The sequence below is a fragment of the Andrographis paniculata genome, unplaced genomic scaffold (genome assembly GCF_009805555.1).
Source record: "Andrographis paniculata isolate CXL003 unplaced genomic scaffold, ASM980555v1 Contig38END, whole genome shotgun sequence".
In the NCBI taxonomy this organism is placed as follows: domain Eukaryota; kingdom Viridiplantae; phylum Streptophyta; class Magnoliopsida; order Lamiales; family Acanthaceae; genus Andrographis; species Andrographis paniculata.
In genome coordinates, this window is record NW_026137571.1 from 941904 (window position 1) to 957864 (window position 15961).

The 15961-nt window shown below is 26.7% G+C and overlaps 1 protein-coding gene and 1 non-coding gene across 2 annotated transcripts; one reads left to right on the forward strand and one right to left on the reverse strand.

Moving 5' to 3' along the window:
• Nucleotides 1-508: 508 nt before the first annotated feature.
• TRNAK-CUU (transfer RNA lysine (anticodon CUU)) lies at nucleotides 509-581 on the reverse strand. Its single transcript has one exon. It is a non-coding gene; the product is annotated as a tRNA-Lys (tRNA).
• A 5475-nt stretch (nucleotides 582-6056) lies between these two features.
• Nucleotides 6057-9039, forward strand: LOC127250786 (probable protein phosphatase 2C 4). The gene is made up of 4 exons (XM_051274206.1): nucleotides 6057-7547; nucleotides 7650-7763; nucleotides 7912-8176; nucleotides 8728-9039. Exons 1-4 carry the CDS (start codon nucleotides 6207-6209, stop codon nucleotides 8841-8843), a joined length of 1836 nt encoding a protein of 611 aa, XP_051130163.1. The 5' UTR covers nucleotides 6057-6206; the 3' UTR covers nucleotides 8844-9039.
• Nucleotides 9040-15961: the final 6922 nt, after the last annotated feature.

Here is a 15961-nt window from a genome sequence, read left to right on the forward strand (position 1 = left end):
AATGTAATTTAAAGTAAGTATTTTTATATTTATATGAAATGTGACATTATTACTTTATATTTTGAAAAAAAAAAAAAAAGAAATTAGAAAATTTGAATGGAGATTCTTCCGCACTTCTACTAATTTTTTAAAATTGTTATGAAAAATAATATTTATCAAAAATACACCACCATTGTTTGGCTTAATTTGACTTTATGATTTAATTTGAAATTTTTAAATGATATTTTAATTTAATATTTTATTAAAAAATATTTGTATTAAAAATATTTTAATAATAATAATAATAATAAATGGATTGGAATTGAAAACCACACAAACCCCAAACGCATTTCTTTTCCGCCGTGAACGTTTGGAGATTTATTATTATTTTTAAAATAGTAACATATTTTGTAAATATATTTATCTATTATTACGTTTTTTTAAAAAAGTAAAATAAAATAAAGACCAAAATAATAAAAGATCAACATAGAAACGGAAAATAAATAGAAAATAATTAAAAAAGATTAAACGCCCACCGTGGGGCTCGAACCCACGACCACAAGGTTAAGAGCCTTGCGCTCTACCGACTGAGCTAGACGGGCTTGTTGAATAATTTATACATTTTACTATATAAATATAAAAACCTAAATCTTGATTTTCTTATTTCCTTCTTTACTTTGTATTATTTACATATGTTTTATTTGATTCGTATTTGAGTTAAGCTTTGGTTCAATTAAATATTTTTATGTAATGTTTTATAAAAGAAAAAAATATATATATATTTATTAAAAATTATGCAAATTAGATAGTAAAAAATTTAGTTTGGAAGTGAAACTATACAAACTATAGAGTTTTAAAAATAATACTAAAAAATTGATAATGTAATACTCCCTCTGTCCGCTTTGAAAGTTTACATTTACTTTTTGCGCAGTGTTTAAGAAATAATAGTATTTTAATTATAATGAGTAGTTAAAAGTAGTGTAATGATATTTTTGCCCTTACTTTTTGTGTAAAGGTAACGATGTGATGTAAAGTAAGGGTATTTGTTGAAAAAAAAAAAAGTATTTAATTAAATGTTAACTTTGTAATTGGACGTCCCAAAATGGAAATATGTAAACATTGTAAATGGACGGAGGGAATATATTTTATTTAAAAAAATGTTATTAATAAATAATAGGCAAAATAGTCCAAATATTCATTTGCAATATTATTTGAACTACATATAGGTAAAATAAAATTTGATGTATTATCAGTAAATTGCAGATTATTTTTGTTATTTTGTCTAAATAATATACTCCTTTTGTCTCAATTCAATTGGGTATTTTAAAATTTTATAATATATTAAAAAATAATAATATTTTATTGATCATTAAAAGTATATAAAAATTTTTGACATTTGATTTTATGTACTAAAGTTATTGTACAAAGTTAATGATATTTTAATATTAATATATATTTATTTTTTTAAAAAAATATTATAGTTTCTTTTTTAAAAAAATAAAAAAATACTTTGGAGTGAAAAAAATAAAAATAATATTTTAATTAGAAATGACGAAGTATAAAATAATTTATAAATTATACATAACAAAACTTGATTGGTTAAAAATAGAATGAAAGAATGCATAGCTCAAAAGATACTATCCGATTATTATATTGTAGAATTATGCTTTTTCCGTATTAATTTTGGTTTTATTTTTATTTTAAAAAATATATTTTTAAATATATATATGTATTTTTTTATTTTATATTTTTCTAAACACAATTAATAATATCAAAATTATACCATAGAGATCATCCCAAAAGTAAAATTAATATTCCCTCTGTTCCACATAATTTGTTCCTATTTTCTATTTTCGTCCGTCCCACATAATTTGTCGTTTTCTTTTTTAGAAAATTGATTATACACTTTAATCATATTTTAAAATATAAAATATAATTTTTTTTAACTTTAGTTAAATTATTTAGTTATCTTAATTTATAATTATTTTTACTAATACACTTTTTAATTATTTACTAATTATATTTTACTTAAATTCTTGTATTTACGATAATACTCCCGTCTTATCTAGGACGGAGGGAGTATTATTAATATTGAGGTGTTGTAGTACTAATTGGCAGTTCAGGTCAACCCATTTAATTAATTAATTAAACCTAATATAATAATTTTTATTTTAATGGGTAGTGCGATCAACTATACATAATTATATATATATATATATTATATTAATTAATTAATTGATTTTTAATTAAAAGTAGAAGAATATTATCATGATATTCCCATATCAATAAAGGAGTTATGAATCGAATATATATATATATATATATTTGTTACATTAGTTTTAAGTTTAAGATAGTGATGGAAAATAATTAGATAAATATCAGTATTTATGGGTATATTTTTTGAAGTTTACTTTAATTTTTGTAAAAATTTGATTATTTTTCTATAATTTTTTTTTTTCAAAATATATTTCAATTAAAAATAAAAACTAGTTCAAACCAAAAGAACACTCAGTTTGACTATGAAATTTCTGCCCAAAATAATTATTTACTCCAAAAGTCAAATATCATAAAATTCAAACCATAACATAACACCTGTGGAAAAACAATATGGGCCTGCTCGTTAATGTTTGAATTTGAATTTTATTTTATTTTAATGTGAAATTAATTTTAAAATATAAGGTTTAAAAATAAATAAAAAATAAATACAGATTATAATACTCATTTCGTTCCAGAAGCATAGTCTTATTGTATTGAGCATGAGATTTAAGAAATATTATATTGGTAGTTGATAAAAAGTAAAGATAAATGACTTATTTGCCTTTGTTAGTATATTAGTGTAGAAAGTAGTGGCAATTATGTAACAATAATAAAAGAGTATTGATAATTTTACGGTGATATGATTATTTATTAAAATGAAACTATTGTTTTAAAACGGATAAAAATGGTAAACAAGACTATTGTAATGTGCCGACTTAAAGTTTAATTTTATTTATTTTTTTTATTTTTTAATAAAAATAATCTTATTTCACAAAACGGTAGAAACCACTGTTCAAATAAAAGTCCACAACTCTACACAGCCTTTTGAATCATATTTCTCTACATTTAAGGGTACACTTTATTACATATACTTGAATGACTGATAACTAATTTATAACCATTTTTAATAAATTTATTATTATATTCTACTTTATTTTTTTTACTTATTTCATACTTACGTTCAAAAATAATTATTTCTTAATTTTCATGTCTAATAAAATTGATATAATCGGTTCGGACAAAGAGAGTATATATATATAATAGTATGTATAAAATGCTAAAATAGTATGTAGGGTTTTTTAAAAAAATAAAAAATAAAAAATCAGTTATTTATTTGAATTTGTTTTCAAACATATTTTGATATAATAGTTTATTATAAAAAAAAAAATCTATTATTTTGAAAAAAGTACAAATGGGCTAAATAGTAAAAAAATTTATTTAGGATACAAACGGATAAGTTTCATATTATTCTTTTCGTAATCTAAATTATCATATTAAATATCTATTTTTATTTAAAATATTATGTAAAAGTATTACTTTTATTCAAACTATAACATTAAAATTATATATTTATATTATATAAAATAATCCATTCAATTATATATTCCCTTCCGCCACAGATGACTATTTCTTTTTTAATACGTCCCACAAAAAATGATCCATTTCCATTTTGGTAAGTTTATCGATCTTAAATATATTTAACAAATATAAATTAATTTACTTAAACTTCTAACATTTTATAAGTAAGACCACTCAAAACTCCTTTATTTCTATCTCTCTCCTCAATTAACAAATATTTTTATCTACCTTTAAAACTCCTAATTTTTTATAAAACTAATTTATGGTAATAATAAATAAATAAATATATTTTTTTTATTCATTTGTATTATATAAAATTTTATTGTCTACAAAATAATATTCATATACATATATTTTATTGAGATATAATTTTAAAAATATTTAAAATACCAACAATACTATACATATAAAAAATAATAAAATATTATCATAACTTATTATTAATAACTTAATAACCCTACACTATCTAAAATCTAAAATACCGTGTCCCTGACAAAAAGGTCCATATTTCGTGAGACGGAGGGAATACGGGTTTTTATAAACAAAGCTATATGTGGGTTTTTGTTTTTTTTTTTTTTTTTTTTTTGTTAGAAACTTAAAATTAAGAGATAGTATATGTGTTCTTGATAGGGAAAAAAATTAGTGTTGAATTTTTTTTTTGTTTTTTTGGGAAGCAAAAGGAATGAAGCAAGATGATTGATTGTTATTAGGATTAGTTTTGTTCTTACTTTAGAAATATATATATATATATATATATAAATAAATTAATAAATTATAACGATTGGGTTTGGAAAGTTTGAAAATTGTGACAGGGAATAGATGCAAAATTATAATCAAGGCATATTTGTATTCATTATCAAATTATTATTATTACATTCCAATTTCAAATGAAATTTAAAAAGTGCAATAAGACTATTCCTATGTAGATATATTAACACTACTATGTTTATTTTATTTTAAAACAAAATTTTTATTATTGAGTTCACACTAACTTAATAAAAGTATATATATTTTTTATTTATTTTTTGCACGTAAATTTTTAAATATTAGTATTATAGGATCAATTTATAGTAAAAAAAAGACAAAAATACCCATATTAATTTGTGTAATATAATTATGTTAGATATACAATACAATTATTAAATTATAAAATAATATCTTCTTATGGGAACAGAAGAAATTTTTAAATCAAAATATAAAAACCAAATAATTAATGATGTACTAGTAAAATTAATTATAATATAATACAAAAAATTATAAAATTAAGGTTAAAATAATTAATTAGTCTAATAAATTTAAAATATAACATAATATGTGAAACGGATGAAAATAAAAATGGTGAGATTATATGTAAAATGGATGAAGTCCTTGCTTTTGCAAATATCTAATCACCATTGTAAAATACTCTCTATGTCGTGCAAATGTGTGCTCATTTAACCGGACACGAGTTTTAATAAAAGTGAGTAATAATTGTTAATTTTTTCTTTTATAGTACTCCCTCCATCCCAAATAAGGTGCAATATTTGCTTTTGACACGAGTTTTTAGGTGGATAGTATTAAGTAGGGTAATTTAGAAATTAGGTGATATGATGAAGAGAAATATATATATTTTATTTTTTTATTTAGATGATGTGAGGGGATAAAGTGTGGAGTAGATATTAAATATAATTAATTATTTTCTATTTTAGTAATATTGGAGGGTGTTTGGGACGTACCAAAAAGGAAATGTTGCAGGGTGTTTGAAACGGATGGAGTAAAAAACAGTTCAAAAATTGAATAATTTTATTTACTTAAAAATAAGAATATTTTTTTATGACAATACAAAAAGAAGAGTGAATATAGATTTAAACAACGGAGAGTGTATAAAATACGAAACCAAATACCAAAAAATAAAAAACATCCTAAAACTTTTCTTGAAATGAATTTTTTCTGAATTTAGTTAAAAATTTATTATTGAATAATATGAAATATCAGTATACTATTAAATTAAATATAACAATGTAAAATATTTGTGCCTTGTAAATAAAAATTAAAATGAATGTGGGCAATATATATATATATATATATGTATATATTAAAAATTAAAATTAAAACTAAAATGGGCATCTGAATCAGCATTCCACTTTTGTGGTTGGGGTGCAAATTGCTAGTGGAGCATTTTGACTTCCTCAGCCAATCAAATTCAAGTCTTTTTAACAATATTAATATTAAATTAAAAATATTTCAATTAGTTCGGAAGCTGAACACCAGATTAAATCCACACCGTTCGTTTTTTACATCAACGATGAAAAACCGATCTGGCGCTTGAGATCCCGGGACTTCCTGGAATTACACAATTATTCTCTATTACATCTAAATTACATACACAAAATGTATGTATATAATATTCATAGTCAATGCTCTCTCCAACTTCAAAACCAAAAAAGCATCGAATATTAAACCACCCTCCAAAGTCAACTCTCTCTCTCTCTCTCTCTCTCTCTATCTCTCTCTCTCTCTAAAATTCAACCACTGTTTATACTCTCATCTCTATCTTCCTCTCATCACTTACAAAAGAAAGAGCAAAAAAAAAATAGATGCAAAAAAAATATATATATATATAGTTTGAAAAAATGGGGAATAAAATTGGGAGGCTAAGCCGGTGCTTTGCCGCCGGCGACATCTCACGGCGGAGGAACGACGTTGCCGCCGCGGAGTACCTACCGGACGAAGGCTTCGGACACTCCTTCTGCTACATCCCACCGGAAAACACCTCCCCTTACAAGCCCCCATCCGCCCCCCCCAAAACGACGGCGTACCGTACAATTTCCGGCGCCGCCATCTCCGCCAACGCCTCCACCCCTCTCTCCACCGCCGACCCCTTCTCCGGCGCCGCCGACAAGGCGGCGTCCTTCGAGAGTACCAATTTCTTCTCCTCCATCCCCCTCCAGCCCATCCCCCGGAATTCAATCGACGCCGCCGTCAAATCAGGCCCGATCCTCCAAAACCCTGCCGCCGCCGCCGCCGCCGGATCCGGCCCGATCGAGCGCGGGTTCTTGTCCGGCCCGATCGAGCGTAGCTTTCAATCTGGACCGTTGGATCTCTACAGACCCCAATCAAAGAAACGGGCTTTCGTCAAAAACGTGAAACGGGCAATCCACAAGTCGTTTTGGACTTTCTCGAAGCACCTAAACGCCATCGAAGAGCGCCGCCGGAGCTCCACTCCGGCGACCGGAACCACCAGCAGCGGCGCCAGCAGTGACGTCAGCCTCGTCGACGAAAACGACGACGTTTCGAACGAGGAATCGTTCGGTAGCCCCAGCGTGCAGTGGGCCCAAGGAAAAGCCGGCGAGGATCGCGTCCATGTCGCCGTCTCCGACGACGACGCCGGCGCCGGCGCCGGTTGGGTGTTCGTCGGAATCTACGACGGATTCAACGGTCCAGATGCAACCGATTATCTCCTCACCAATCTCTACCCCAACGTCCGCCGCGAGCTTAAGGGGCTGCTCTGGTCGGAATCCGACATTGTCCGAATGCCGCCGCCGCCGCCGGATTCCTCGAAAAGCTTGGATTCCGCGGAAAGGATCGATCTTGATCGGAGATTACGAGAGAAGCTCGACAATTTAGGCCCCGACGGTGTGGCCGGAAATAATTCGAGGATCAACCATGTCCGAGTGTTGAAAGCTCTGTCCGAAGCTTTAAAAAAAACCGAAGCCCTGTTCTTGGAGACATCGAATTCGATGTTGTTAGAGAATCCCGAGCTCGCCCTAATGGGGTCGTGCGTCCTCGTGATGGTAATGAAAGGCGATGATCTTTATCTAATGAACGTCGGCGACAGCAGGGGAGTTTTAGCGCACCACGGCGAGGATTGTCCGCCGGAAGAAAAAATTCAAGACGGTTACGAGTACGACGAAAACATGGATGGATTGTGTTCTTGGCAACTTACAATGGAACATAGTACTTGTGTTAAGGAGGTGAGGAGGAAGACACTTTTTACATCCTTAGTTTTGTTTTCTTGATCTTAATCATATCTTGTAATAACATATCGAAATCTTTGTCTCGTCTCGACAACTTAGGAAGTGAGAAGGATCCGAAACGCGCATCAAGACGACGCCTTTGCCGTCATCAATGGCCGCGTGAAAGGCTCCCTTAAGGTCACTCGCGCATTCGGCGCCGGCTTTCTCAAGCACGTACGATCACTTCTATTACAATATTTTTTGCGACATAGTACTGAACTTGTCTTCAATGCTAAAATGACTTTTATAGGACAGTGTTCGAATAGTAAAAACGATGATAGATGGTTCGATTTTGTAACTTTGGCATGTTTTCTTTTTGCAGCCTAAATGGAACAATGCACTTCTAGAGATGTTCCGAATCGACTACGTCGGGACATCACCATACATTGTGTGTTCACCGTCTCTTTGCCATCATCGGTTGCGACGTAAGGACAAGTTCTTGATCTTATCCTCGGACGGGCTCTACCAATACTTCACGAACGAGGAGGCCGTGTCCGAAGTCGAGATGTTCGTGTCGACATTCCCTGAGGGCGACCCGGCACAACATCTCGTCGAGGAAGTGCTATTCCGAGCCGCTCGGAGAGCGGGTAATTTTGATAAATCGATATCTTATTAAATCGAAGTTTATATTAATTTTTTTCGTCATTCAAATTTATTTATTTATTTTTTTTTTTGATTATCATCTAAATTTATTCTCGTTTCCTTTTTTAGAATAAATATACTACTTCTGTCCAGCTCTAAGCGTCTTATTTACCTTTTGCGTGTTGATATTTGAATATTAATTATTATATAAAAACGTAGTACAATGTAAGAAAAAATTACAAAAATACCTCTATTAGTGTCTTATAATACTAATGGAATGAAATTTGTACAAAAAATTATACAAATATAAAAATATTTTTAATGTTATGTACAATGACGCAAAATATAAATGTGACTTTTAGAGTCGGACGGAGAGAGTACTATTTTTTCTACTTTTTTCTTTACCCTAAAAAATAAAACTTTCTATTTTTATTAAAATTTGAAGTTCGGTCAAATGAGCATACAATTGGATAACAGATGAAGTATACATATAATACATCATATGTTTTGCGCTCATCGATTTTCTTACAACATAGTGTTTCTGTTAATTCGATAGGACTTGATTTTCACGAGCTTCTAGCGATTCCACAAGGGGATCGGCGTAGGTACCACGACGATGTCTCGATTGTCATTATTTCTTTCGAAGGAAGGATATGGCGATCTTCGGCATAAGCCCGGCCACGGCGGCGGGGTTCGATTCTTACCGGAAGTTGGAAATGATTTTTGATATGTAGTACAATCTTTGTGTGTATAGATAGTGTAAGAAACTAGCTAGACATCAAATGGATTTTTGGTTGTACATGCAAGTTTTTGTCACTCTTATTTGTGTTCAAATTTTTGTCATATATACATAGCCATTCTGGATAAATTTTCGGGTCCAACGCAATAATATGTAATTCATATTTTTCGGAAAAAGCCATATAAGGTAAGTGTCGATTGACAAATTCGACTAAGAAATTGTTAAACAATGTTTGAACCAATAAATTTGTAGCCAACAATATTATATCACGCTAATTCGGTCATTCATTTTGAAGCGTTCATAGTCTAAAATAGTAAAAAATTATACTCACTCCGTCCCATTGAAAGATTATTATTTTTTATTTTCGTCCGTTCCAAAACAAGGTTACTATTTCCTAATTTAGTAATTGTACTACCTACTTAACATAATAAATACCCTTTCAACTTACATTATATTACACAAATGTCATTACTTTTATATTACACCATACTAATAGGGGTATTTTTGTTTTTTTACTATAATCCAATATAATATTAATATTAAAAAATCTACGTGCAAAAAACAAATGTCACCCTTCCAACAAGACGGAGGGAGTATATGATTTACGAAATTTGCTGAATGACCGCTTCATCCTAAAATTACATTTCTCTAATAATATATTGTAATATTTTTGTTACTTCCTCGTCTGTTATATGTGAATTTGTAATAATACTCGCAGTTTAAATGCCTCAAACATTATTTGAACCATATGTAAACAAGCCTTAAATTTTCAAAGAAACACTATTTAGTTCCAAATATGCAAATTTGTGAACAATTCTTTAAATTTACATTTTCTTGAAAATTAGAAAGAAAAATAAAAAAATGTTAGCATGCAATCATTGTTCTTTTATAAATATATTATCTAGTACAATTATTATTTAAATCAAAACTTAAGTTCAAACACACTTTATTATCTTCTTAGTAAATAAATTCAAAACATATGCATTTTAATTTTTTAATTAATTTTATGTATATATATACAAGGCATTACAGTCGACTGTTATTTCCCTTAATATATATTTGAAAATTTTATACTTTTTTTTATAAAATATTTTTTTTTAAAAAAAAATAACCTAAATATTTTTAATAACACTTTTTATAATTTTTTAACATACTATTACAAATTTCAATAATTAAATATTGAAATCCAAAAAATTTAAATCCCAATCGTAACAACTCCAAATATAATTGACTATTTTTTTTGGATAAAAAATAATAATAAATATAATTAATTTTTGTAACTGCTCTGGATCAATACACTAATTCAAACAAACAGAAGCAAACAATAATAGTATAATACCATACTGACTCTACTCAAAATATAAAACAAACTCTAGTGTAGTAGGCACTTATTATTATTATTATTATTATTATTATTATTATAATATTGAACAAATGAGGTCTATTTTTAATGTGTGTGTATTTTTTTAATTTTTTTTTTTTTGTATTTATAGTATATATATATATATATATTTCTGCTGAAATAGTTCAAGTTTTATATAGAATAGTGATAAAAAAAAAAAAAAAAAAATTATGAGAAATAACAGGTGTGTTTGTTTTGTGAGATTGTTGAAAATGAATTTTTTTTCATATGAGGTATAAAAAATTATGTAAAAATATAAAAATAATAAATGTGTGTAGTGTATTTACTTTTTTGAAAAAATATTTGAGAAAAAAAAATATAAAGAGAACAAAGTTATATTATACTCCCTCCGTCCATTTTCTAATATCCTATTTGATATTTACACGTATTTTTAGACAATTAGGGTTTTGTTATAAAATGACAAATTTGCCTTTAATCTTGTGTATAGAAAATGAAATAGTAAATAAAATAAGAGAGTAAAAGAGTAAATTTTGTGTATAAAAATAGAAAGAAGAAAATAATTGTTGGACATTCCAAATAGGAAAGTAGGATGTTAATTTGTGGACGGAAATGAGTAATATTAAAGAAATTTGAAGAAAAAATCGGGCTACTTTTGGAGCTTCCAATAAAATTCTCTTAATATTGATAAATATTGTGTAGAAAGTATTGTCGGAGTTAATTCACATATAATTTCATTCTTAATTGTCACAAATTTAGGTATTGAGATGAGATATTAAACCTATGAATTCAATAAATCGATAGGAAATTAAGTTTAGAATTCAAATGTGGATTAAACATCTAGCCCAAAATATGAATAAGAAGTTTGATTTAAGATTCGATCATCAACTTAAAATAACTTTGTTAGATACGATCATAACATTCAATTTTTCTTTACTTTGTTGGCAGAAATTATACGATTGATTAATCACATCTCTAATCGAAAAAATAAACTAGGTATGATCATAGAATAATTTTTTCAATAAAAAGTAGAACGAGTAAAACCCAATTAGAATATTCACTCGACTACAAAAAGATTGAAATATTTGATCATACAATTTTTAGGTCAAATTTGTCAACTAATGTATCACTTCATCAAACAAGTACACAATTACTGATGTAACGTTCGATTAGTGCATAATTGGTAAAACAATCTAAATTTCGCCTATCATAGAAGATTAAATAAAAACAATCATATTGCACAAATTTCAATTTATTAACAAAATTCAATTCAAATCAAAACCACATCTCATAAATTCGAATTCAGAATCTAAATTCAACAAAAATGATAAAATTATGATGACGGTGATATTTCAATGACTCTTTCTCTCTGATCGTCTCCTTCAATCGTTCAACTCAAGGTATGATCATATGCCTTGATCCTCGTAATTTCTCATTTTTAATAATTTTCTTTTAATATACAAAATTAATTCAAGCATTTTTCTAATTTTTTAACTCAAAAAATTGACATAGACCGTGCATTATTTCACATCGACAATATTGTTGATTATATAAATCGTTTGTTTCTTCAAATTCTATTTATTTAATAATTTAATATTTTTATACCGGTAGAATACACATAATAAAAATATTTGATTTTTCGGCCTCAGTTATACATTTAGTCCTCTCGACAAACGACTTTGGCTCCACCACGAAAGTTGTACCAATCAAAATTGGATTATAAATAAATAGATTTTTATCTAAAATATGAATTATAATCGCAATTAATTGACAGAAATATGTTAAAACAAATGATTGATCAAATTCAAAATAAACAAACCTCAATATATAATTTATTTATCAAATTATGGATTAACAAGAGGTAAGATTGGGCTATATGTATTGGGCTGTGTTGGATTTGTTGGCTATGACACATATCATAAACTCCAACACATATAATTTTTTTAAAAAAATAAAAATAAAATAATTAAAAATTTATAAGATGACTTAATTAAAATCACACACAATATAATAAAAATAAAAAATACACAACAAATATTTGTAATTCTAAATGTAAATCAACCGTGTCTTAATTAAAATTACACACAGTACAAACAATATATAATGAAAAAAAGAATAAATTTCTTTTTTAAATATATGAAATATTTAATAGTGTAGAAAATATAGAGATTTTAAGAAATCTTTTGATGTGGGTGTAAAATTTAATTGAACGTGACACAGAAGAAATATGATTAATAAGTTTAATTATATACTACATTTTATACTTGTACAAAATTTAAATACAAATAATTAATGTATAAGTAACCTACTCTTGCATATTAATATTCTCCGTACAATCTTATCTTTATAGTTTTAAGTTGTTAGCAAGAAAATATAATAATTTTTTAATTTGATAAATCTTTTTCTTATACAAATAACCAAACACTTTTATATTTCACTTAAAATTATCCTATATTACAATTTATTCACAACAGTACTTTTAATAATATTTTAGTCAATAAGTTTTTATATACTCCCAACGTCTCATAATTAAATATTTATTTATTTTTTTCACATAATTTTAGAAATATTAGTACTCCCTCCGTCCCATAAAGAAGTATCCATTTGCTTTTTACACGTAGTTTTAGAAGTAATGGGATATAATAGGAATAAAGTAGAAATGACTAAAATAACCTTATTAGTATGTGTGATATAAAAGTAATGACATTTGTGTAATATATTGTAAGTTGTAAGGGTATTTGTAATGTTAGGTAGATAGTACAGTTACTAAAAACTGAAATGAATACTTTGTTATGAGACGAGCTAAAATGGAAAAATGAATACTTTGTTATGGGACGGAGGGAGTATTATATTTGGATGTAGTAAGAATAAAGTAGAAATGACTAAAATAACATTATTAGTATGTGTGATATAAATGTAATGATATTTGTGTAATATATTGTAAGTTGTAAGCGTATTTGTAATGTTAGGTAGATAGTACAGTTACTAAAAAATGAAATGGATACTTTGTTATGGAACGGATTAAAATGAAAAATATATACTTTGTTATGGAACGGAGGGACTATTAGACTTGATCTCGCACTATTAATAAATAATTTTCCCCACAATCATCAAATTATATACTCCCTCCGTCCAAATACAATAGTCCTATTTACCATTTTTGTCTGTCCTAAAACAATAGTCCAATTTCCATAAATAATCGTATAACTATAAAACTACATTTACTTTTTCATTATTATTATACAATTGCCATTACTTTTTACATTAATACACCCACAAGGACAAAAAAAATTTTTATCCGTACTTTTTACCCACTACCAATATAATATTAATATTCCTTAAATCCCGTGTCAAACCCAACCCAAACTATAATTGTGGAATGGAGGGAGTATATTTTTTATTTAATATATAACTTAAAAATATAATATCAAACATCTCTGTATCACAATTTTATTTCAAATATTTTCAAATTAAAACCTTAAAAACAAATCCCAAATTATGCACACATGAATAGGTTTAATTAGTGGATAAGAGTTGGTAAGAGATTCACCAAATCCAATTTTATCATTTCATTTCGAATCTTAAGTTATTACTTGCACCCACGTCCAATATAATTAATATTTTAATTAAATTATTATGCTTCCAATTTTTATTTTTATTTTTATTAAAAAAAAACAGTAAATAATTAAATTATATTTTCTTTAAAACTATAATTTTGATTGTATTAGATACAAAATTTAAGAAATATTAATATTTATATTAATAGTCGAAAAAAAAATATAGGTTAAAGATTTTATTTTTTTTGCCCTTACTAGTGTATGTATAATAATAATAAAAATATAAGATAATTTTATAGTGATATAATTATATATGAAAATAAAATTATATATTTTTTAAATAAATAAAAATAATAAATAATACTATTGTATTCAAACAGACGAAATATTATTTATTATTATTATTTTTTATATAAATAGGTCAATTCCAACATAATGAATGAAAGAATAACTGCCGCTAAGAGCCGTTAAAGTAAACCATACATTTATTGAGGGTTGACTAATTATTTATCTCTTTTTCCGTTTGACTTACTTTACCGTAAAAAAAAGGTCAATTTTGAATTCAAAATTTTTTATTTTATTTTTATTTGTTTTATTTAAAAGTATCAATATTTTTTTTTAGATCAATATAATAATATATTTTTTCCGTCCCAATATAATAGTTTTGTTTATTATTTTTTTTTCGTCCCAAAATAATAGTTTTATTTCTATAAATAACTATATCACCGTAAAACTACCCTACTTTTTTTATTTTTATTACATAATTGTCACTATTTTTTACACTTATATACTCAAAAGGGCAAAAAAGTTTTCTACCTATACTTTTTACCAACTACCAATGTAATATCATTATTCTTTAAATGTCGTGTTCAACCCAATTAAGACTGTATTTATGGGACATATGGAGTATATTATATTATAATAATTCTTACATGGGATGGACTGTTTGAAATTAAATAGTGAGCGATAGTGAGTTGATTTAATTACGTCGAAATCGGTTGTAAATGAAAGGCAGCCAAAAGTCAACAAATCAATTAAATGATATTTCAAATTCATAATTAAATGATATTCGAAGCTTAACCTATCGATATATTGACAAATACAAACGTTGTCAGTTTCATTGCAACATATATTCATAATAAATTATGCCCCGTTTATAGAGATATATATATATATATTTAAGGTGTGTTTGTTTGGGGGTTTGGATTTTGAGTTGGGATTTGAATAGTAAAAATTTTGAATTTTAATACTTGTATGATGTGATATAAATATGTGTTAATGTGATATTTTGAATGTAAAATTGATTTTTAGTATACTATAGAAAATAAAAAATAGGTGTTTGATTTGATATTTTTTGGGGAAAAAAAATGAGATGAACAGTGAATTGAAGATCCAATCTCCCAAACAAACACACCCTTAAAGTTTTGAAAATAATAAAAATAATACTCTCTTTTGATTGGTAAAATTACTTTTATCGAGGTCTATACGGATTTTTTTTAAAGTTGGTTATTTTATTGAGAAAATAAAAAAATTAAAGTGGAAATTGAGAGTATTTATGAAAATAAAGAAAATGATAATAATAAGGGAAAAATTATTTTTTGTCCAAATATAATTAAAATTTATTAATTTTGGTCTCAATATAAAAATTTTATCAATTTTGGTTAAAATATAATCAAAACTCATTATTTTTGTCATAATATAAAATTTTTATCAATTTTAGTCTCAATATAACCAAACTCATCATTTTTTTTTCCAATATAATCAAACCTTATCTTTTTTGTCCCAATATAATCAAACCTTATCTTTTTTGGTTCCTCACCGTCAACAAATCGACGGAAAATACTGACGTGAAAAGAAATCAAACCTTATATTTATATTTGAAGAAATTGCACAATCTTGTAGCATTTTTCGGCGGTTTGTAGACGGTGAGACCAAAAAAATAAAGTTTTGATTATATTTGGACAAAAAATAATGAGTTTTGGTTATATTATGACTAAAATTGATAAAAATTTTATATTGAGACCAAAAATGATGAGTTTTGGTTATATTATGACAAAAAATGATAAATTTTGATTATATTTGGACCAAGATTGATAAGATTTTTATATTGAAACCAAAATTGATTAATTTTGGT

Excerpts from the sequence above, each read along its gene's own strand:
- LOC127250786 (XM_051274206.1), top strand. The coding sequence starts at position 6,207 with ATGGGGAATAAAATTGGGAGGCTAAGCCGGTGCTTTGCCGCCGGCGAC. Across the intron at positions 7,764-7,911 it reads GCGCCGGCTTTCTCAAGCAC|CCTAAATGGAACAATGCACT; the intron begins GTACGATCACTT and ends TTCTTTTTGCAG. Across the intron at positions 8,177-8,727 it reads CCGAGCCGCTCGGAGAGCGG|GACTTGATTTTCACGAGCTT; the intron begins GTAATTTTGATA and ends TTAATTCGATAG.